General features: G+C 39.6%; 1 protein-coding gene across 1 annotated transcript; it reads right to left on the reverse strand.

Moving 5' to 3' along the window:
* Nucleotides 1–1,670: 1,670 nt before the first annotated feature.
* On the reverse strand, nucleotides 1,671–23,641 carry PPP2CA (protein phosphatase 2 catalytic subunit alpha). The gene is made up of 7 exons (XM_081091013.1): nucleotides 23,287–23,641; nucleotides 10,417–10,626; nucleotides 6,732–6,905; nucleotides 6,120–6,209; nucleotides 5,060–5,221; nucleotides 3,271–3,389; nucleotides 1,671–2,778 (listed from the first exon to the last, which is right to left on the reverse strand). Exons 1-7 carry the CDS (start codon nucleotides 23,386–23,388, stop codon nucleotides 2,706–2,708), a joined length of 930 nt encoding a protein of 309 aa, XP_080947139.1. The 5' UTR covers nucleotides 23,389–23,641; the 3' UTR covers nucleotides 1,671–2,705.
* Between the last annotated feature and the right edge of the window lie 1,608 nt (nucleotides 23,642–25,249).

Genomic DNA, 25,249 nt, shown 5'->3' on the forward strand with positions numbered 1-25,249 from the left:
TGGGCACTGGACTTGTGGTAGCTGCAGCCTACCACTGCACTCAATTATCTCTATTATTAGTAAGAACAATTGATTTGTCCATTAAAGCCTAAATGGACTTTCCTAATAACAATACTCTGGTTGACTGAAGCTATCTCAAGAGAAATTTCCAGAGTCCAAGTAGCAAAATGAGCCACATGAAGTGGTTTGTTACATTAGCAGCATTCTAGGTGGAGAAACAGACCAGCTACTTATCCTAAACCTGTTTAGGACACAAACTCCATTCAATTAAACTTCAGCCATGACAATCTATGGTTTGTCTTAAAGAAACATGGTCTCATTTTGAGCATTCAATCACTAGCTATAACTATCTTCTTTCTTTTTTTTACCTCCTGGGAAAGACATTCTAGTCCAAGTATGACAGGAAATATAAACTTGTAATGTATACAACTTACTTGTAAGTTGTATACATTATAAACATCCATAATCCACTTTTTCCTTCCCTCAATTTTATACAACAGCTGATAAATGAACACTGTAACCTATTTATAGGATAGCACTAGGACTGCAAGTCAACATCCCATTTTTGTCTACATGGCAGTCAGTACCTGTGCAATTAACCAAATATATTTAATAAAAAGCAGAAATAAAATGTACTTAGCCATAAGGCTTAAAAATTATAATTACAACAAATATAGAGATCATCAGGCACGCCCAAGATAATACATCTACAACCTTTATAAGGCTATTCAATAGAATAAATTAACTGAAGGGGAAAAAAACACTAAATTTGAAAAGATTAAGGCTTTAATGAAAATAATTTTAACCCACGGGAACAGATTCCACCTCAAAACAAACATGCCTATTACTAAATTTTAAGGTCCAATTCTAGAAACACACTACAGTAGAAATTAAGGGACTGCTTACTACATACAGGACAGGTAGAAGTCACTATTGAAACAAAGTAAGAGTCACATGGTGTATCTTAATTATTTACCAAAATCCACAACCATCATCATCCACCACAAAAACCAATTTTCTTAAATGTGTAGTTGGAAAACTGAGTTCTTAAATCTACATGTAAATTAAACTCAATTGGGAAACTTAAAAATATGTATACCTGACCCCTCCTCCTCCAAACTAAATCAGAACCTCTGCATCAAGGATGAAAACCACAGAAATACCATTGTTTTCCTACAAAGCCAAGGTTAAGTCTTTCTTACATGCTAATATTCACGTTACACTTTAATTTAAAACACACTACTGCAACCAAGAAAAAGGTCATCTATCTTTGCTTAGGAAATTTAACCTAAGAAATGAGCCCATCATTTTACCAATTCATTTTACCCATACATTCCAAAGCAAACTTCAAGTCCTCAGTATATTCAAAATACTCATTTTTAGTTGAGAAGTCTTTGATATTTTTTTTGAACAAGAACCTTTTAAAATATGAAAATTTTATTTTAATCTGTTACTGAGAAATTAACAACAGCAATTATATATTTTTAAAGGAAATTACTATACTTACCAACGCATTTTCTTTACTTATCTCATAATCAGGTAGATTACTAACACTTTCTAATTGAGATGACCGAAGCCCACAGTATCTACAATTAGACAATTAATTTATAACAATATATTTATAACCAGAAACTGCACTGAATAAGTAGACACATTATTTACTTCGTGGCTCTACCTGAAAACATGCTGTTTTATTAAAAAACCCAAAAACTTAAATCTCAAGTTACATGGTTTTACAGTCCGATCTCACTGAAGTTGCACACAGATTTCCTTTCTTGCAAACAAGTTAATATGCAGGAAGAACCCACAAAGAACACACTGGCAATCTGATAAATTGTACTATCTGAACTATAAAGCATGAAATTCACCTGAAGAATGTTAAAGAGTTACCAGAGAGACTATGTAATGGACTTGATTTTTTTTTTCTTTACCTAACATTCTACAAATTCTAAAATTTATCAACTGATTTATCTTTTAAATAAACAGCACCAGTCTTGCCCATTGATATAATTAAAATTTGACTTTCTCAGTTCTTAGTTCACAAGTTTATTATGAAAAACACTGCAGTGCCCTTGTGCAGTTAACATTGTCTTACAGGAGGGGGAAAAACAGTTCTGTCAAAGCAACTCACCAGGTTCTGACAATAACAAAGAACAACATGAGGCTGAGATTTGAGAAGGGAGATAAACTGAGTGCAGACAAATCATACAATTAAATTAAACGGTATCCCTGAAAATAAACAGAACAATTTCAAAACTGACAAGTAGAGGGGAGGCCTTGGTACTTATTTTTAAAAATGTTCATTAAGCTCCAATGATTGTTTGTTGCTATCCTTATCTACAGTCATGCTGAGTAAAGCTATAGCTAAATGGAAGTTAAATTGTATTCACGAGGTGTTAATGTTTACATCTTATCTGCAGTCTCTCATAGAAAGCAAAAGTAACTACAAATAACGTTATGCCAGAAACTGGTTTCTTGACCAACAATGTCGCTTCAGCATGCAATGAACTGGTTCATTCTAAAGTGGTCACGGCTGTTGATGACAAGAGGCTTTGTATTTTTATATGGCACATCTTTTGGTCCATGTGAAAACAAGTTTTTTGAATGTTAACTATTCTCTGACACTTTGGAGTTACTGTTGCTCTTCCAATTTCCATTAGGTCAACATATGGTTCATGGCAATACTGTACAAGTTTAAAATTTCATTACAGGAAGTAGTCTGGGGTACGACGAGTAACATGTGGCTCGCCCCTGCGAGGTGCTGGGTCAAACTGCAAGCTGAAAAACAAGACATATTTGTTGTTTATACTCGAAGACACCATTGTACTGACACTCAAAATCAAGAACATCATTCTTTCAAACTTTACTCTATTTTTTCCTATCAAATTTCAGCTTGCCTTAATGTAACAAAACTAGTTATAGTTCAATCATGCTTTTAATAAGGGTCTTCTAGCTGACTGCCTCCTCAAAGAGCCAAGGTAACTTCAGCCAGAGAGGATATGCTTTTATATACTAGGCTTCCTTATAAGATCAATTGTAAGATGGGTTCTACTAAATAAGTAAAATGTAGGTTTAAAGTTTTAATTTATATTAGAACCTATATATCACAAGTTTCTGTTGATGTATTTCAAAATACCATAGGTCTGTTTCAAAGGAAACTTAAAAATCAAATTGGAATGTATTTAGCAATGAGCTTTTCAACTCTTAAAGCTCCCATTAAAACTATATATTCAAATAATAGCAATCAACTACTCAGGTGTAGATACTTACAAAGAGTATTTTAGAGTATCATCAAGTTCCATGATTGCAGCTTGGTTACCACAACGATAACAATAGTTTGGAGCACTGAAAATCGTTACTACATTCCGGTCATGGCACCAGTTATATCCCTACAAGGAAAAAAGAAAGACATAAAAATACATTTTACTCCCTTATTTACAAAACTAAATGTTACTCAAGAAAAAAAACTTTTCTCTCAAAAAGCCTTGAAAAATAGCAACAGTTTCTAGATAACAATAATTTTCTGTGCTCTACACAACTTTTTAAATTAGAAACAATAACCAATACATCTTCTTAAATATCTGGCCTTCTGTAAACAGCACTGTCTCACCAGCCTCTCTTATTGCAGTGGCTCTAAACTGATCCAAGAATGAGTATATGGCCATTCCTTATAAAGGCAGATAAATACTCATAGGAGACCACAACCTTATTAATTCTCTCATCAGTCATAAGTGAAGGTCCCAAGGCGGTCATTGCTCAGGTAAAAAGAATAGATGCCTCTAGCATTTCTGGCTTTATTCAAATGCATCAGTTACTTTTAAAGTATTGTTCACAAATTTCTTTCCCTATCTTTAGCAAAGTCAGACTTTATTGATAACCACAGAATTGTATTAGAATTAATCTAAACAGGACCCAAATTTTATTTGTATGTTAAAAGTCAATGTTCTATGCTAAGAATTGAGCCCATTTTTCCCTTTTCTTCTTTCAAATCACTGTAATCTTACCATTCAAAAGGCTACTTAAAATATTTTGGTTTATTTCTTCCCAAACTCTCCTCCACACTTACACATTAAATATACGAAATAACAAAATTGAGATAATAAAATATTACATTCCCTCTTCTCCTGCCCCCTGAATCTTACTTCCCCACTCTTAAATCCCAAGCACTATCCTGTCATTAAGAATCTGTCAAGCCTGGTTGGTATGGCTCAGTGGATGAGCACTGACATATGAATCAGGAGGTCACGGTTCGATTCCTGGTTAGGGAACATGCCTCAGTTGTGGGCTCAATACACCGTAGGGGGCATACAGGAGGCAGCTGGCTCGATGATGCTTTCTCACTGATGTTTCTTTTTTAAAAAAATGTACTTGTATTGATTTCAGAGAGGAAGGAAGAGGGAGAGATAAAAACATCAATGATGAGAGAGAATCATTGATCAAACTGTCTCCTGCCAAGCCTTCTACTTACTGGGGATCGAGCCCGCAATCTAGGCATGTGCCCTGATCGGGAATCAAATTGTGACCTGGTTCATAGGTCTATGCTCAACCACTGAGCCAAGCCAACCTGGGCTCACTCACTGATGTGTCTCTATCTCTCTCCCTCTCTGAGGTTAATAAAAACACATTAGAAAAGAATCCTGGGGGGCGGGGGGAGGAGGGGGCTGTGTGTGTGTGTGTGTGGGGGGGGTGCGCGGGGGTCAACTGGGGAAAATGAAGACAAATGTAAAACTTTAGACAATAAAAAAAAGAATCTGTCACATTTATGGTGACGGACGGAGACTAGACTTTGGTAGTGAGCACACAATATCGTAATTGTATACTTGAAACTTAGATAATGTTAATAATCAACATTGACTCAAACTTAAAAAAAGAATCTCTGAAAACATGTTATCTATGAATTTCATGGTGACCAAAGCTTGAGATTTTACTTCTAGTGTGCACCTACTGAAAAGGCTCAGGCTACATGTTCTCATTAGTATCATTCATTTAAAACTCCCTAATATCTTCCTTCATTAAGTTTACATAAAAGGCAAATCAGGTTTCAAAGAACAGAACGTACCTCCATCACCAGCTGGTGAGCTCTAGACACCAACGTGAGGCCATTGGCATGATTAAATGTCTCAGAAATATCTTGCCCAAAGGTGTAACCAGCTCCTCGAGGAGATATACCCCAACCACCACGGTCATCTGGATCTGACCACAGCAAGTCACACATTGGACCCTAAAAAAGCAAGTTAAGTTAAACAGACTTGCAAAAATGGTTAATACATGATTTGAATAATTCATCAAAAGCAGACTTTATTGATAATCACAGAATTGTATTAGAATTAATTTAAACAAGACCCAAATTTTATTTGTATGCTAGAAGTCAATGTTCTATGCTAAGAATTGAGCCCATTTTTCCTTTTTCTTCTTTCAAATCATTGTAATTTTACCATCCAAAAGGCTACTTAAAATATTTGGGTTTATTTAAGTGGTGTTTGCTGAAAACAGTAAAAAGTTTTACAGTTACAAATATCTATGTCAAATAAATAAACTACTTCCAGATGTCTTTTAAGAGAAATAGCCTACATCAATGAGCCCCAATAACAAACCCTAATAATTTGCCTATAGTATACAAATGTCAATGTTAGGCACTAGAGCAGGGATGGGCAAACTTTTTGACTGGAGGGCCACAATGGGTTCTTAAACTGGACCGGAGGGCCGGAACAAAAGCATGGATGGAGTGTTTGTGTGAACTAATATAAATTCAAAGTAAACATCATTACATAAAAGGGTACGGTCTTTTTTTTTTTTAAGTTTTATTCATTTCAAACTGGCCGGATCCGGCCCGCGGGCCGTAGTTTGCCCACGGCTGCACTGGAGTCTAGTAATTAAGACAGAGACTCTGAAGAAAACTATACCCTATGTCCCAAGCCCAGTCCCACAAGTATGGCGATCTTGGCAGGTTCCTTATATTAGCTTCTTCTGAAGAATGGGTGGACAAGAGTGTTCACACCACATGGGGTCATTTTTGAGAATTAAACAAAAGAATACATATAATGAACTAAGTTACAATTAAATTTTTTCTTCCAAGAAGTTTGCTAAAAAGATTTTATTAACCAAATAAAAGTCATTACCTCATGGGGAACTTCTTGTAGGCGATCAAGTGCTCTGATGTGATCCAGTGTATCTATGGATGGCGAGAGGCCTCCATGTAGACAGAAGATCTGAAAAGAGTGGTTTATAATGTTAACCTCACCTAAAAACAACTTGAGACATTCTGGACTAAGGTGCAGACAGCAGCCCACATTATTTAACCCACCTGTATCTATGTTCTGCCACAACCAGGCTTGTCTCTGCACCTCCTCTAAGCCATCTTTCTCCCAACCCACTCTAAACTACTGAATACACTCCCTTTCTTCCTGATAAACCATCACCACTTAATGCAGACTCCACTTCAATCTGCTCCTCCAAGAAAATGTTTCTCTGATTTCACTCTCACTACAGACTATAATCTTCTTTTGCACAGAATTTTGTTATGGTCTCCTTAATTACATCTCCCAGATGTGTCCAGAAACAGTTTGAGAGGATGGATGTAGTCCCAACATATAGTTCAGGGCCTGATACAAAGGCACTTCAAAGAGGCCCCAAAGGGATGTGAGTGGACAAAGAATTACCGATCCTTAAACATTAAGAAAGCAGAATACTGAAAACAATCAGTGATGTAAGTTTTAAGAAGACCTACATACCTGCCCATCCACCAAAGCAGTGAGAGGAAGATAGTCAAAAAGATCTGTAAAATATTTCCAAACATTTGCATTTCCATATTTCCTTAAACACTCATCATAGAAACCATATACTTGTGTGATCTGTCTGCTCTCATGATTTCCTCGAAGAATAGTGATGCGTTCACGGTAACGAACCTGAAACAACAAAATGGAAAACAACATGAAATGCTGGCTCCTTCAAAAACCAAACAACAATTCAGCAAACCTTCCACAGGGAAATCTAGAGTTCTAACTTTATTGGGGGAAAAGACAAAAAACGAAAACCATTCCAAATCCTTTTACCACACTGAACTGAAACCACACATCTACAGGCACTTGTCCATGAGGTATTTGTCAACCCCATCTCAACTAAATCAAACTTCTACCACCAATTTTACACGAAGAGAATTATCAGCTATAACACTCTATTCATGAATTATTTCTTGTTAAATAATTTTTGGTAAATTTATAATTATGCAACAATCATCACAATCCAGCTTTATAATCATGCCATTACCCCCAAAAGATCCCTCATGCCTATTTGCAGTCACTCCCAACTCCCACCAACCACTGATTTACTTTCTATTGATTTGCTTTTCTAGAAATCTCATATAAATTAATCACACAACATGCAGTCATTTGTGTCTGGTTTCTTTCACTTAGGCGGAATATTTTTGATGCTCAACTGTATATGGATCAGTGATTTGTCTTTCTTAATTGCTGCATAGTATTCCATTGTATGGCCATACCATCTTTTGTTTCTTTATGCACCAGTTGAATGAATACTTGGATTGTTTGCAGTTTGGGGCTACAATGAATAATGTTACTATAATCATTTGAATGTACATGGTTAAAATTGAATTTATTGGGGTAACGTTGGTTAATAAAATTACTACATGATCTATATATTGTACTGTGTGCTTACCACCCCAAGTTAATGCGTGTACGTTTTTAATTTAATTTTTAAAATATTTTTAAATTGATTTCAGAGAGGAAGGGAGGAGAGAGAGAGAGAGAGAGATAGAAACATCAATGTTGAGAGAGGATCACTGATCGGCTGCCTCCTGCACCCCCCCCCGCCCCCGCCCCCCCCCCCCCCCGGGATTGAGCCCGCAACCAGGGCATGTGCTCTTGACTGGAATCGAACCCGGGACCCTTCAGTCCACAGGCCAATGCTCTTTCCACTGAGCCAAACCAGCTAGGACCATGTAAATTTTTATATGAACATATTTTCATTTCTCTTGGGTAGATTTCTAACTGAGTATAATTGCTGGGTCATATGGTAGGGATACATTTAACTTTTTGAGAAACTGCCAAACTTTTTCAAAGTGCAGAGCATTTTATATTCCCATCAGCAATGCATAAAGATTCAATCTCTCCACAAATTCACTAATACTTGGTATTATCAGCCTTACTGATGACAACCATTTGAATGGCTGTGACTTTAATTTGCATCTTTTTATGTGCTTACTGATATTTTCTTGGGTGAAATATCCAAATACTTCATCCATCTTTAAATTGTCATCTTAGTTATAACAGGTTTTAAATATATATATATATATATATATATATATATAGTATATATATATATATATATATATACTATATATATATATATATATATGAATACAAATACATTTTCCTTAGTGATGTCTTTTGAAGACCAAAAATAATTCTGATGAAGTCCAATTTATTAATTTTTTAATGGATCATGCTTCTGGTATCATAGCTAAGAAATCTATGTCTAACCCAAGTTTACAAAGATTTTCTAAGTTTTATTCTAGAAAATTCATAGCTTTAGCTCTCATATTTAGGTCTATGATCAATTATGGTCCATTTATATGGTATGAAGTATCTAAGTTCCTCTTCTTTTTTGTAAATGGATACTCCTGTTCCATCACTATTTGTTAGTTTCCTTCCCCCTTTATTCGTTTGTCATAATAAAGAATAGGCTGTCATAACAAAGCACCACAGACTGGGTGGCTTAAATATCAAATGTATTTCCTCACAGTTATAGAGGATGTTGATAGGATTGGTTACATCTGAAGGCCCCTGCCCTTCGCTAGTAAATGTCTATCTTCTCCAGTCTTATCATCTTTCCTCTGAATCTGTGTCCAAATCTCTTCTTATAAGGAAAACAGTCATATTGGATTAGGGCTCCCCGTCTGACCTCATTTTAATTACATCTTTAAAGACCCTATCTCCAAACACAGTCACATTTTGAGGTAATGGGGGTTAGGTCTTCAACACACGAAATTTGGGAGTAGTAGCGGCACAATTCAACCCTTAACAGCTTCAAACATGAATTCTTAAAGTTAACATATTCAATCCTTCTGAGCACTGGGATTCATATCCTGGGCTTTAAGGTCAGCTTATAAGTCTGCTCTTGTAATATCTAGAGCTACCACAGAAAGTTTCCATCATTTAATCTAAGCCCTTTATTTTACAGATGCAGAACATAATGACTCCAAAAATGTTCTGTAGCACTTTATATGATTCAGACTAGTAGCTTCAAACACATACATTATATTAGTTGCCTAAAATTCAGCTCTTGCCAAAACCACATCTCACTGCTTCTCCAATATTAGAAGTCTTCGGCATTTTACCATTCTGCATATTTAGTAAAATCTTTTCCCCAAAAGGTAAAGTCAATTTTTTTTATGGGAAAGACAGAAGCCTACCATACTAAACGCTATTTATCATTTCATGTTTCACCTTCAGACCTTTGTACATTTCCCAAAGCTATACCCGATATAAAGCAACTTGTTTTCTTTAATTATCCATTTCTATTGTTCTAGATTATCATGACATGCTTAATGGTTACAAACTAGTCCATTGAGATAAATCATATTTTAGATATTCACTTTCTGTTGGATATTTAGGTCAATTCTTTCTGATATTAAAAATAATGCTGCAGTTTATGTTTTCATATAAATAAAGCTCTTTTCTTCTTGAATTTCTACTTCAATAAAATTGTAATAGGACTACTCTGTCAAAGGATATAAACATTCCAACAACTGACATTTCATTCCTTTAAAATACTTAAAAAGTATCTAGAAAGGTAATTATATTCCCTCCACATCCCAATTTATTGATCTAAAATCTATCTGACCAGCCTTCTAATATTTTTTCAAATAATCAAAGGTTATTTTCTTCCTTAAGGAATAACCTTTTTTTGCCCTGGCTAGTGTTGCTATGGTTATTAGAACATCAACCCGAATACCACAGAGTCTCAGGTTCAATTCTGGCCAAGGGCATGTACCTGGGTTGCAGGTTCAATCCCCAGCCCCAGGTGAGGTGCGTGTGTGGAAAGGCAATCAATCGATATGTCTCTCTCACATCAATGTTTCTCTCTTACTCACTCTCCCTCCCACCTCCCTCCCACTCTCTAAAAATCAATAAAAAAAAAAAATCCTCGGGTTAGGATTAACAAAAAAACTCCCCACAAACACACAAAACCCTTTTTGTTTTTATTCTATACCATCCCCTTACTCAGACAGATAGACCTATGATTTCTAGGTCCCAAATCTAAATATTTGCAATCCTAAGTTTAAAGTTTTATTCCAAAACTTAATACTCAGAGAAAATCACAAATCTCTAGAAAAAAGAACATTCCAAAGGACTGTTTTACTCAGTTTAAAATATCTGAACATAAACTTGAAGTTACCTTAAGAGCTACAAGCAGAGTAACTGTTTCAACTGAGTAGTATCCTCTGTCAACATAATCTCCCATAAACAAGTAATTTGTATCTGGTGACTTGCCACCAATTCTAAACAGTTCCATGAGATCATGAAATTGCCCATGCACATCTCCACAGACGGTGACTGGACATCGAACCTCTTGCACGTTGGATTCTTTTGTCAGGATTTCTTTAGCCTACAGATAGAGAGAGAGAGAAAAAAATAAACCAATACACTTGACATTAAACATTAACAAATACATGTTTCTTCACACTTAATGTAGTGTAAGGTGCAACTCAGTAGAAAATGAAATTGCAGGCAATTATGATCCCATTATAAGAGGGCAAGATTTTGTTCCATTGGTCATCTCTCCTCGGAATCCAAAACCAAATGTGTATCAAGATGCACAGCCCTATTTCTCTCATCAGTATCAGGAGTTTTTAGGCCTATTAGTTGTCATCTAAGTAAACACTAAAGAAATTATATTATTAGTAGCTGTATAAAGATCAATGAAAATGGAGCAAGACATTCAGGTACCTAATTCCTTAGTTTTAGAGTTCTTTTTAAAAAAAATATATTTCTTTATTGATTTCAGAGAGGAAGGGAGAAGGACAGAGAGAAACAACAATGGTGAGAGAGAATCATTGATCGGCTGCCTCCTGCACGCCCCCTACTGGGGACTGAGCCCGCAACCCAGGCATGCGCCCTTGGCTGGAATCGAACCTGGGACCCTTGAGTCCGCAGGCCGATGCTCTATCCGCTGAGCCAAACCGGTTAGGGCTTTTTTTTTTTTTTTAATATATTTTTATTGATTTCAGAGAGGAAGGGAGAGGGAGATGAAAGATCAAAGAGGGAGAGAGAAACATCGATAAGAGAAAATCATTGATCAGTTGCCTCATGCACACCCCTAAATGGAGATCAAGCCTGCAAACCAGGCATGTGCCCTCACCGGGAATTGAACCATGAGTTCTTGTTTCATAGGTAGACACTCAATCACTGAGCTATGCTGGCAGGTCTCATCCTCTGGTATTCTGACTGCTATAATTTAAAGCCTATGTCCCTGAATTATGCATGGGCACAAAAAAGCAAAACACACACACACACACACACTCTCCCAAACTTTTTTGCTTCTCCTAAACCCCTAAAACATTTTTTCAGACCGTCAAATGTCTCAGCTACTTAACATTTGAAAAAAGATCAAGTTAAAAAAAAATAGTGTAATTAGCATCATACTCATTTTTTTTTACTGGAACCCTACTGAAATTCAGTCAAGTGGTAAATAATGAAATGAATGAATTCAAGGGAAAAAAAATTTGCTGTAAAATTTCCTAGCTTGGCCGGTGTGGCTCAGTGGTTGAGTGTCAAACTAGGAGGTCTTGGGTGACTCCTGGTCAGGGCACATGCCCAGGTTGTAGGCTTGATCCCCAATAGGAGGCAGCCAATCAATGATTATCTATCATCCTTGAATGTTTCTATCTCTCTCTCCCTTCCCTTTCTCTTCTCTGAAATAAAATATATATATTTTTAAAAACTTCCCATTTAAAATGGGAATAGGCTATTTTATTAATAAGAGACCATCACAAGTAACAGTGTGAAGCTAAATTTTATACCATCCTAATAAACAATTTGGAAAATCACTTGAAGGAAAGGAACCTTTAGGGGTATTAATTTATTTTCAACATCCTCTCAGAGTTCAGATTCAGAAATTAGACTTTATTTCAACCTGCTATTAAGCAATCAAGTATAAGGTGAATGACTTATATAGATCTGCTTGACATTCTTAGATATAGGTCATCCCTAGCCACCATAATAATATGAAATTACAAGCAACGCAGACTTAAATTAGACCTCACAGATCATCTAAGCCAAGATTTTTCAAGGAAATAAAAGAGAAAAAACATGAACCAACAGATTCACCAACCACTTATAATCAAGCAAACACTTAAAAATACAATATGATTACAACTAAGGAATTTTTTTTTGTATAAAAAGACCAAAAAGCATTAAAATGTTGATTGTTAATTTCAGTGGAAAAACTTTAAGAACAATATGACTGTCATAATCCTACCACAGCAACAAAACTACTCATTTCTTCCAGTTTTTACCTACATACAGACCTCATGTCTATAAGTGCTCAACATCTCGTTTGTGTTCTAATATTTCATATTCACTAACCCAATTTCCTACAGCATTATAGTGATCATTTTAAACTGCTGTAGAACATCCTCCTGAACAGACTTATGCACGTACTAGTGTTATCTGAATGATTTCCTTTCAGAGTATTTTCAATTGATGGGATTACAGAGCAAGATAGTATTTTTTAGTTTCATATGTACTATACAACAGGATTATGCTTTTTGTTAGTGGTGGGATGTGGAAGAGCTGCTGCTGCCTCTGAAGCAGTAAGCAAGCTTTTCACTTAGTTCCACCACTCCAAACACTCCCACCAAGGTCCCAGAATCTGTCTACCCTGGGTGAAGCAAGACCTTCTAGCTGGATCAGCCGTGGGCAAACTACGGCCCGCGGGCCGGACCTGGCCCGTTCGGCTGTTCTATCCGGCCCGCGGAGCCGAAAGAGCGGAGGGTTCTCTTGCTCTCCCCTCCGCTCCTTCACCAGCAGCAGTGTTAACATGGCAAAGTCGGAAACACGGCTGCAGCTCCTTCTTCTGAGTCCAGTTTAAGAACCCATTGTGGCCCTCGAGTCAAAAAGTTTGCCCACCCCTGACCTGGATTCTACCCCCCTCACCCACTCACCATTTGGACTGACTTTGGGTGTCCTAACAACCTTATTAGCATGATGCTTTATCTTAAGCAACTGCCTTATATAATCAATGGGCTGAATCTGACCATTTCTGGCATAGACTTGCCGAATTCCTTGATGGGCTACCAGAATACAGTTTAAGAATCAAAGAGCTAAGTAGCACCACCAGCAGCAGCAACAGAATGGAGGTTAAAAAAAAAAAAAAAAAGTGATACCTGCCAAAAGGAATTTCCAGCCCAGAAAGTGAATTCAGAGAGTGGAGCAAGTGGCCAATTCACTCACCCCTCTAGCACCCCAGTTCCAACCATTTCCAGCAGCAGTGCTCCTGTATCTATCTGGAGTCCAGCTTCCATTTCCCCACTGTCAGATCCCTTGTCCACCTTCTCTTCCTCCATGCATGACCTATAGCCCATAGGCTATACTGGGGTTTCAGGTTATAGTCAAGAATATAATAGCTCAACTTTCTACTTTGGGGGCATGCATGGACTACAGATCTTGCTTGACTCCTCTGCATCACCAGCTTCCTGGACCAGAAGTCACATACAACCTACTGGTACCACTACAGTCACCAGCCACCTCAATCAGTACTCAGTTTCTCTTTCCACCCAGGGATATGTAGCTTCAAGCCTGGTTTTAATTCAACTACTTAACTGCTTGGATTATAAGGACCAAACTGCCTCCTGGAAGTTTAACTTCAAGGATGACTACTTGGATTATAAAGATCAGACATCTTGTGGAAATTCCAGATTTTGTGAGGACCTGTAGAAACTTTGTTGTGTGGGTGATTTTCAAATATACTGGGCTGGACATTCCAGTTTTAGTATGGTTTTGCAAACTAATGTCACCACAATAAATTCAATTAAAAAAAAAAAAAGAGAGATGGGATGATGCCCAGACTCATCTTCTGGAATACTTGAAGGAAAAATGAAGGTCCTTAGAGGGGCCCACCAATCAGCAAACTGAAATGGACAAATCAACCTACTTAAGATCCTGTCATAGTCTTAGATCATTGGTTTTCCTGATTTGCAAAGTGATCAAAAGCATTCTATCATGTGCAACCAAAACAATAAGAACACTAAACTGTAAGGGAAAGAGGGGACTCCCGCACAGAGCCTACATAAGCAGAGGTGATCCAACCGTTTAGCCAATTCTGATTGAATCTTAAAAAATGGACAGTATCTCAAGTTCACTCGCGTCTCATGACCAACTGTTAGTTGGCACTGAAAAACTTCAGGGCTGTGTGAATTGTGCAAATGATTGTCCTAGATGCACTACTTTATTTTTAATGTTTACGAGGAGTCAATACGTAGTTTAAGAGACCATCAGTGTCTTATATAAATGATATACCAGCGGTTTTTAATCTATGATCTCAGACTTCAAAACTGTGATCACCTGTTATTGTATGCGACCTTGAACTCAACCTTTGTAGGGGTTCTTCTGTGATTAAATAGGTTATAATGATAAGTAAAATTCAGAGCAACCAAGTACTTATCTAAAAACATTACCTTTGCCTGGAGGTGCTGCACTGCAACTTTACATCAAAATGTCTCTGGACAAGGAGAATGAGAGAAGAGGACACAAATTCATCTGCAATTTATGGCCAGTAAGTCTAGCAGTAAAGAGACACTGGTTAATTGCTCTGGCCCTAATAAACTTATAAACTGAGATCATTATTTATGTTTGCAGATGTTAACTGGAAAAGTTATATACGTGTAAACCTTTTCTTCCTGTATTTAGCAGGTATTGTATCTAACGGTTTGGGCCTGTGTGAAGCGCATGCAAGATCGTGCATGCGCGCACACATACACATTCACACCAGATTATGCCCAACTTGTTATGCAACATGCTCAGCTATCCTATATAATAAAAGCCTAATATGCAAATTGACCGACTGGCAGGACGAGCGGTCACTATGACCTGCACTGACCACCGGGGGCAGACACTCAACGCAGGAGCTGCCCCCAGCCTGCAGGCCCCCGACAGGCGGGGGTTAGGGCTGGTGAGCAGGCGGTGCTAGGCCACCCAATCGCCCTGCCGGTAGCCCCACAGATTGGCCCTGATTGCCAGCCAGGCCTAGGAACTCTACCCATGCACGAATTTGTGCCCCAGGCCTCTAGTTTCAGATATAAAATGCTATCTCCTGATTTAACTGGCACTTTTCCTTTAAGATTTCTAACTTTTTATTCCATGTTTATTTACTACCAGTTATTTCTCCTCTTATACAAATTGTCCACACATACTCTTCAAGTAGTCACAGAGTTGGGTGATGATCTTATGAATTTTTTCTATTAAAATTCTGATTATTAATTCCAATATTCATTGGAACTCTAGCTCAAGTAAATTTAACATTTCACACTCTAATCATACATCTTCACCAATATAGCCATAAAGGCATAGGAGAAGCTGAGAAAAATGCAATCTTTGAATTTTACTTTTCAGTTAAACAATTCAAGACATTTTAAAACTTTTAATTTAGCCAAAACCGGTTTGGCTCAGTGGATAGAGCGTCGGCCTGCGGACTGAAAGGTCCCAGGTTCGATTCCGGTCAAGGGCATGTACCTGGGTTGCGGGCACATCTCCAGTGGGGGATGTGCAGGAGGCAGCTGATCGATGTTTCTCTCTCATCGATGTTTCTGACTCTCTATCTCTCTCCCTTCCTCTCTGTAAAAAATCAATAAAATATATTAAAAAAAACAACTTTTAATTTAAAGTTTAATTTACAGCAAAATAAATTTGCAGGCAAGAATACTTTTTTCAATATCTTAAGAGAATTTCACTTTGCTTTTTGCTGCTTTAAAAAAGACAAAAGATAGGTTTCTTTGATTTTCATAACTATGCAGAAATTATGTTTTAAGATAAATTAATATATATGGCTAGATTTTTACTTTGGTGTGATACATAAAGTAGTGCATATTAGCTCTGGAAGCAAATGAATTTATGTTAGTTATCTTCAATTATCAAACCTGTTTTTATACTACTTGTCTTTCATTAATTATACCAAACAGATGGTTCTAACATTTTATGAAACAAGTCTTCTTTGATTAAAATCTGTATGATTAAGCTTCATATAATCATCTTCATCTCTAACCAAAATAAATGATCATTTTCTTTAAAACCATATATCTGACCTCAATCTTTACTAACCGACCTACACATGTGCATAAATTAAACATTCCCAATCATTCCTGCATGGGGGAAGAAATGTTAATCTACTAAGCTGAGAAATGTTGCTACATACATAGTTTATTAAAAAATTCTCACAACAATTGATCATAAAACTAGAACCACTCTGGGTCTGTTTCCTCCCTGATCTGTAAAAGATGACTTGGCCTAGGTCCGTGGTCGGCAAACTGAAGCTCGTGAGCCACATGCGGGCGCACATACAGTGCGATTGAAACTTCATGGCCCATGCGCAGAAGTCGGTTTTCGGCCTGGACGAGTCTATTTTGAAGAAGTACTGTTGATATTTGGCTCTGTTGACTAATTAGTTTGCCGACCACTGGCTAGGTCTTTAAGGTTCCTTCTAACACTAAAATTCTACTCCATTCTAAAGTCCTTCTTAAAAGTCTTTTAATGAAAAGTCAGAGCCACACAACAAAATAGATGGTGGGCATTACTACTAGTTTACAAATGATGGGTGCAGAGAAATAAAATTCCCTCGATCACCACTAGTACAAATGTTCTAAAACCTTTCCTATATAGTTTACAAAAGTTCAACCTTCTGACTAATCTGAAACCCTGCTATTAAGAACAAAAAGCAGTCCTAACCCGTTTGGCTCAGTGGATAGAGCATCAGCCTGCAGACAGAAGGGTCCCGGGTTTGATCCAGGTCAAGGGCACATACCTTGGTTGCAGGCTCCTCCACAGCTTGGGCCCTGGTCAGGACGTGTGCAGGAGGCAACCAAGCAATGTGTTTCTCTCATTTAGAAACAACAATATTTCTCTCTGTCTTTCCCCCCCTCTCTCTTCCACTCTCTAAAAATCAATAGAAAAATATCCTCCCTAGAGGGTTAAAAAAAAAAAAAAAAGCAAACTAACAAATCCCTGTGATAATGCTATTTAGACAAAGCTAAATACTGAAAGCCAGTAATGCATGTAATAGGGGCTTAAACTTTTTGATTGAATGAATTCCAAGAACAAATGTACAGTGTCACATTGTTAATAGCATCAAATGACACTCCAGAACCTTTGTGAACTACACTTCTGTATATGACTTTAGCTGCTAAATAAACAAACTGTTTCCCAGGGCACTCTAGAACAAAGGTTCTCAAGCTTCTTTCAGCCCCCCCAACAACATAAATGTAAAAATTCCAATCTGTAGTAGTAATTAAATGATTAAGGCAGAGGTGGGGACAGGGAGTGGTGCCAGAGCAATTGGCCAGCTGGTCATGTACAACCTTTAGACACATATTTCTGTCACTGCCTTGTTCACCCATTCCAAGCCACAATACCAATACATAACTAGGCAATAGTAACTCGGTTTTGTGAAAGTAAGCTATTAACCCCAGGTTGTTACTTTATAGTTCTTTCAGACCCTAGCCCAGGGGTGGGCAAACTTTTTGACTCGAGGGCCACAATGGGTTCTTAAACTGGACCGGAGGGCCGGAACAAAAGCATGGATGGAGTGTTTGTGTGAACTAATATAAATTCAAAGTAAACATCATTACATAAAAGGGTACCGTCTTTTTTTTCAATTGTTTTATTCATTTCAAATGGCTGGATCCTGCCGGCCTGTAGTTTGCCCACGGCTGCCCTAGCCATTTATTGACAAGCCATTAAGTCTCAACTTCAGCTTCTTCTACTACTTCTGCTCCAGAAGTAGAGAGAAAAGCTATTTAAAACAAAAGGAAATCTTTCCCCGTCCTAGTTCTAGTCCAATTCAGATTTCACTTGCGTAGGACTATAGGTTGAGGATTTTTTCAGACAAGGATGGTAATAGGAAATGAATTAAAAAAAAAAAGTGATATAAGCATAACCCATGGACACAGACAGTAGGGGGGTGAGGGCATGTGCTGGGGGGGAGGGGGGCAAATGGGGAGAGGTCAATGGGGGAAAAAGGAGACATATGTAATACTTTAAACAATAAAAAAAAAAAATTTTAAAGTGAAAAGAGAGAATTGGACCAAGTAGAAAAGAGTTAAAAAAAGGGGGGCGGGTCCCTTGCCACATAAAACTTTTCCTATCTCTCCTAAGCACCTTAAAAAAAAAAAAAAAAAAGATTCTTGGCCCTGACCGGCTTGGCTTAGTGGATAGAGCGTCGGCCTGCGGACTGAGGGGTCCCAGGTTCGGTTCCGGCCAAGGGCACATGCCTGGGTTGCGGGCTTGTTCCCCGGGGGGAGAGGGGGGAGGCGGGAGGCAGCCGATCGATGATTCTCTCTTATCATTGATGTTTTTATCCCTCTCTCCTTCTCCCTTCCTCTCTGAAATCAATAAAGAAATATATATATATTTTAAAAAAAGACTCTTGCCTACCATTTCTTCAACCCAAATCCAATGTCTCCTGGTTTTCCGAGCTTAACTCCTCTAAACTAAACTAATATTCCATGTGACTTATGAGATAAGGAAATACCTGCTGTCATAAAAAGTGTGAACACCAGAGTGTTGATGCAAATATTATCCCATACACTCCTGAAATGCTCATCATTCTTTCTACAGAATGCGTTTCACTACTACCAATATTTGTAGACACAGGACTCTTGACTCTGAAACAAAGAGAGTTGGAGAACTTGTGTAACTGAATAGTAGGGCTGTTCATCTTTTCGGTGTTTCCTCATTAAGTCAACTCAAAACCAACTGCATTACTGCTTTTTGCCTGGAAGATCATGAAACAAAGAGGCACAAACAGCTTTGACTGGAAGCTACGAGGATAAAAAGAAAGGCAATTTATACACTGTAATGAACAATAATGTCAGTTATGCTTTATTAGAATATTTCAGAGCTTAGTCTATGGATCACAATTTACACAATCTGAGAATACATAGAAAATAAACTGGAGTTTTCACCTCATTAATCTTATTTGAGGAGGGAATACAGTTAGCCACATCCAAAACTGAAGAATAATTATTGTCTACTCCTCCAGGACACAGTGAAACAACAGTTATGTGACAGGAATAGGGAACTTCCAAACAATCAAAATAAAAGTAATGCTTTATTTTACAGAGCTGTTGATTCTACAACTCAGTCTGGCCCAATTCACCTGCATCTTCTATTAACACTACCTAAGAATCTAAAAGGGGGCTGTGAAGCAAGGCTAGAACATTGGTCTTAGAATCCTTAAATCTAGGCAATCTCAATTTAGCCTCTGCAGTTAATAACTTTACCGTCCTGAGCCTCTAGTTTCTATTTATAATCGAGGACAATAACTGTTACATAAACTTAAGAGAACTATGCATGTAAAGTATGATGAACATAATATTCTGTATTATGCTTCCCTGCCAACTGTTTTCAATGTTCATATTACTTTTATGAAAATGAACCAAACAATGTAAACCAAACACATATACAGACTAGCAAAAAACATATTACACACTTCATAAAATAATTTATCTTTGGTCAAATATTTTATAGCTCTTCTAATTAGAAAGAAGGGGTTTGTTTTCTATATACTCATGTAAGAAAGGTTAAAACTAAGTGAAGCCTAATGACTGCATTTTATTTATAGTGCTTGTAGAGCAATGGAAAACAGCATACCTAGTTAAAGAACTGCTTTGAGAAAAAAAAAATCTGGCTATCAAACAACATTCTCTACAGGTTTGGTAAGAACTGAAAGCACAAAGCCAAAAATCATACCTAAATTAAACCACTGCTGAAGTCTTTTAATAAAAGACTGTTTACTGTAGTTAATGTGAAAAGCCAAGTTGACACTAATATTTTTTCCCATCTGTAGATGGAAATATACCAGTCCAATTACACAGATGTAGTCATGTTACTGACTATAGAACTGTGCCTGACACAAAACTGCACTCACTTACCACAAATTTTTAAACAATCAACAAATTATGATCCCAAAATGACAAGGTATACTGCACACACACAACCACCTTGGCTTTTTTAAGAAATACATTTTATTTATTTTTACAGAGAGGAAGGGAGAGGGATAGAGAATTAGAAATATCGATCAGCTGCCTCCTACACACTCCCTACTGGGTATGTGCCCGCAACCAAGGTACATGCCCTTGACCGGAATCGAACCTGGGACCCTTGAGTCCACAGGCCGACGCTCTATCCACTGAGCCAAAACAGTTAGGGCACGTTGGCTTTGATATAACCCTTAATCACATTTGAGGGGTAGAGGAGCTTGACTTGTTAATAACATAAAACTATGTTCACTCTTGGATCCTCTGCATTTGAACACCTACCACTGTTCAATGTTGATGAGATATCACAATAATGGCCTCTACATTTTAAAAATTACAATAATCTCTTATGATGATCTTTACTACTTTAAGTATTTCATTCAGATTAGGCATTTTCAGATATATAAAAGGTTTTAAAATTATCATACCTTCTCATAATCAAAGAAATAATCAACTATTACTAAGTAGCTATTTCCAACAAGTATCTTTTCTTAAAATAAAAAAACTATTGTACTAATGAAAAAAAAAATTTCCCTCAAGATTTTTAAAAAATGTAGCGTTCACCAGATGGGTTATTAGCCATACAAATATTAACAGTGAAAAGGGAATTTTTGTTTTACTAGGAAGACTTGTACAAAAGATCATTTCAAGTCACGTATTCTAACTCATCCCACATACCTAAAAAAAAACTGCCTTCAAATTAATTTAGTCTGGAAATAATTATAATAATAATACCAAAAGTTGAAACACTTACAAGCTAAAGACAATAGGAAGGCTGTGTGATGGTATCCCCCCAAAAGGCTCATCCATTTCTTGGAAACCTACCTACAAATATTATTTCCCATCTTTTTGGCTCTAAGAATTAAAATCTGGACAGGCTGGATGAGCAAGAGAGATCTAAGCATAAATTGATTAACCTCACTCATCTTAGTTTTACAAAAATGTGGAAAACAAAGAACATTTACTAGATGCACCAAGCTTCATACACCCCACCTAAGCATCAAATATTTCGTCTGTAGTCTCCAACACAAACCCTCTACTTCTGTGGTCCATTTACTACTGATTTCCAACTAGATTCAGACTCCTTGAGAATAAACATTCTGCATTGCTTTCCATTCCTCTCATAAAAGGAAGCAATCTTGGATATTCAGTAGGTTTTCAATATTTAAACACAAAGCACTCATTTAAAATGAAATTGTATAATCTCAAATTAAACATGCTTTAAGTCTACAGACAAGAAAATGGGTCCTGGTTGGGTAGCTCAGTTGGTTAGAGCATAATCCCAGTAGACTGTGGGTTCAATCCTCGCTCAGGGCACATACAAGAATCAACCAGTGAATGCATTAAATAAGGAGAACAACAAATCGATGTTTCAAAAAAGAAAATGGACCAAGTGAAGTGGTTGCCCCAAGGTCAGTCACAATTATTCACTAGTGTCCAAGTCTAACTTTGCAGTCCCATGATTTTCCAATTACATCATTACTTCTCTTCCAATATTTTCTACACAAATGACTAGTCATCTAGCCAACTGCTGACTAAGTCTTTATGTAAAGTACTAAACTCTAAAAGTCACTAAAATCATCACTTATGGTACCTACAAATTAAGACCTAATAATATACATTAAATAATTCTGAAAAGCTTATTTGTACATCTTTAAAATAAACACCATCCTCATTTGATGCAGGGAAATTAAGGATCAAGAAGCTACCATTACAATGCAGCTCCAATAGATGATGTGCCACCTCACTAACTAGGAGAGTTTTGTTTGGGCTTGGGATAAATAAATCTGAATTTGCCTCACTTAAACTGCAATTATTTATAGCATAATTTCTTTAAAAGCCTATTTTAGGGGTATATAGGCCAAACTCATGAACCTAATTTTCACATCAAACCACAAACAAGTCAGCATAATTGCTCTGTAATAACTTCCTTCACTAATACAAAGTGATAACATAATATTTCACAACTCTGTATTAAAATAAAATGCTGCAAAGTTCACTTTAAAAAAGGGTAACTAAGATGGACTAATGAAACGGACTACAAGATCCTAATTTCAGCATCTGTAAGTCCGCAACACAGTAAACGCTCAATCGACAGCTATTATTATTACTACCACTTAAAGCCACAAAAATACAAACAAGTAACTTTCCTAACAAAGAGCCGGGACACAAAATTTGCTGCTCTTACAATTGATGTTGCTCATTTAAAAAAAATAAATGGCAAAATGCCAAGTACGTTAAGCTTAGAGAAAGATTTCCCACTACCCAGTTTAGGTCAGCATAGAAATCATAAATTCAACTGACATTTGACTTCCAATCCCAAAACTCCATATACGGTATGATCCAACAAATTCTCCCATTTCTTCCAACGATGAAAAAGAACTTAAATGCCTCCCTATATCTACCACCATGACCTTCGTAGAAACTAGGTTAAGAGATTTGTTGTTAAATTCTTAAAAGACGCGCTTTACAAAAAGACTGCTCAGCGAATTTGGCGCAATCCCCCTAGGACAGCACTAAAGCAGTGGGGCCCCTCGATAGGTCTCAGGGTCTGGCCTACAAGCTCGCCTTTGGGGGGACCCTCTGGGCAGCTTTGGAGCTGAGACTCAGTCCTGAGTCCAAGGGAAAAGCCTCCGGCCCACCTCACAGGAGAGTCTCAGGTTCTGTCTCCGGGCATTTGAACCCAAGGCCTCCTGCCCGGATCTCAAAACCACCCCCACCCGGGGTCTCCGCTCCCCCAGCACCCGTCCGACGCCGAGGCCGGGAGGCTCCGAAGCCTCGGAGTGGGGTGAACGGCGCCATTTTAGGCGCCAGAGGCAGGGACAACCCATCTCCGCGCGAGAGGCAGGGGGCGCCGGGTCGCCTGGGAATCGCCGCCCGACCGCGCCGCGCCGGACCCCGGTCTGGGAGGCGCCGGGGGCCCGGGCGGGCGGCCTCCGCCATGTTGCACCCTCCCCACAGCCACCCCTTTCTCGGCGGGCGCAGCCCACGGCGGCTCCCGTAGCCGGAGTGTAACTCACCTTCTCGCAGAGGCTCTTGACTTGGGGCTCGGAGAGCTGCTTGCACTCGTTCAGCTGCTCGATCCACTGGTCCAGTTCCTTGGTGAACACCTTCTCGTCCATGATGCCACCCGCCCGAACAGGCTGCCGCTCCGCGCTACACCCGCGCCGCCGCCCGCACACGGGCCACACGCACACGCCGCCGCCGGTCCCCGAGGTACTGGTGTGGTTCCTGGCGGTGGCTCGGCGCTGGCTCTGGCCCGCTGGCTCTCCCCGCAGTGCTCGGCCGCTGGCCGCTGTCTTCCTCAGCTAGCTAGAGCTCCCGAGCTCGGCTCTCTGTAATGGCGGCCGCCGGCGTGGTGACGTCACGCCAGGCGTCAGGAGGCGGCGGGGCGCGGAGGGGTGGAAGGGCCGCGGCACGAGCTGCGCAACTGCGGAGCCGACCCAGGACGGCCGCCAGACCGGAAGAGGGGCGGGAACCGGGGGCCCAGGCGCAGGCGCAACATCGCCCGCTGGTAACAGGCACCTTGGGCATCGGGCGTGGTCCCCCAGGAGGGTGGGGCCCAGGGGGAAGGGCGGCCCGAGTCCGGGCCAGCGCAGTGATCGCGGCGGGGAGCTGGGCTGATCCTGGGGCACGACGTCCTACGCTGCCGGGGCGGGGGCCTGGCGCAGCGCAGTCCGGGCGGACGGGGCCTCCCAACGGCCAGAGGCCTTTGCCGAAAGGTGCTGCGCCCCGGCTCTTCGCCGGCGACCGCAACCAAATCGGAAACGAGAACTGCGACCCCACCGCCCCTCCGCGGTGCATCAGCGCCGGAGTTGCTTGGGGTTCCTGCATCTTTGTGGGAAGGAACGAGCGCAGAGTTGTCGCCTGGGTGGAGGCCACCTCCACCTCGGGTTGGCACCTTGTAATTAGGTCACTCGTAGGCGGAGGAGGGTGTACCTCCCGGGGGAGTGCTGCGCAGTGCACCCGACTCCCCTGGCGCACACCTTTCCCTGCTCCTAGGCCGCTGGTCGGTTACGATGGCTGGGCCGACGCTTGGGTTTTTCTCTGGCCCCGACTTCGCCCGGCTTCCTCACACCCCTCGCAGCCTCGCCGATTTGTTCTTCTGCCACAGGTGTGCTCTTTCCTGACTCCAGTTCCTCCCGGGAATGAGAGACATCACACACACACACACACACACACACACACACACACACACACCCCTGCACGCCTTGGGCCACTTTCTAAAGGGAAGGGTGGAAGAGATGGACGCACCGGTCCTGAACCGGTGGTGGTAGAAACGGCTACCATCCGCGCTTAAAGAAAGCTTGGCTGTCTTAGGATCAAACCTCAGTCTGGCTGTGAATCTCTCTGGGGTTTGTGATATGTTTTCACATCCCAATGTCCCTGCATTCACAAAAATATTTTGGCTCCAACTATATGCCAGATCCCATGCCTGGGAGAGAGACGGGGGTCTTCCCAATAGACGAGGTACTCTGACTCGCTGGGGCTTGTGTTCATTCTCCCAGCAGTGCTCTTTAAATGATCTGGGGATAGACAGGCAGAAGGGAGATTCTGATGTCCACAGGATCCGAGAGAAGCTTTGCATTTAACCTTAAAGCACCAGGCAAAAGTTGAACCTGGTCCCCTGTCTTCTAGACTCCCTACCCTAGAGGGGAATGCTCGCCGCAGCTCTGAGGGCAGCATCCTGACCAACAAGCTGAAGAAGGTCCTGGAGGCCCAGATCAGCCAATGAGGGACTTGAAAATTCTTCATTCAAGACAACCTGCTTGACCAGGCCAACTGGGTTGGCCTTACCCGGCTGGAAATTGCAATTCTACTTTCCCTTCTTACCTCCCAGTAGTGTGGCCTAGGAGAAAGTTACTTAGATCTACTTCCCCAAAAGATCATGTGTAGCCAAAACCGGTTTGGCTCAGTGGATAGAGCGCCGGCCTGCGGACTGAAGGGTCCCGGGTTCGATTCCGGTCAAGGGCATGTACCTTG

This window comes from Myotis nattereri (genome assembly GCF_964212035.1).
Source record: "Myotis nattereri genome assembly, chromosome: 5".
NCBI lineage: Eukaryota > Metazoa > Chordata > Mammalia > Chiroptera > Vespertilionidae > Myotis > Myotis nattereri.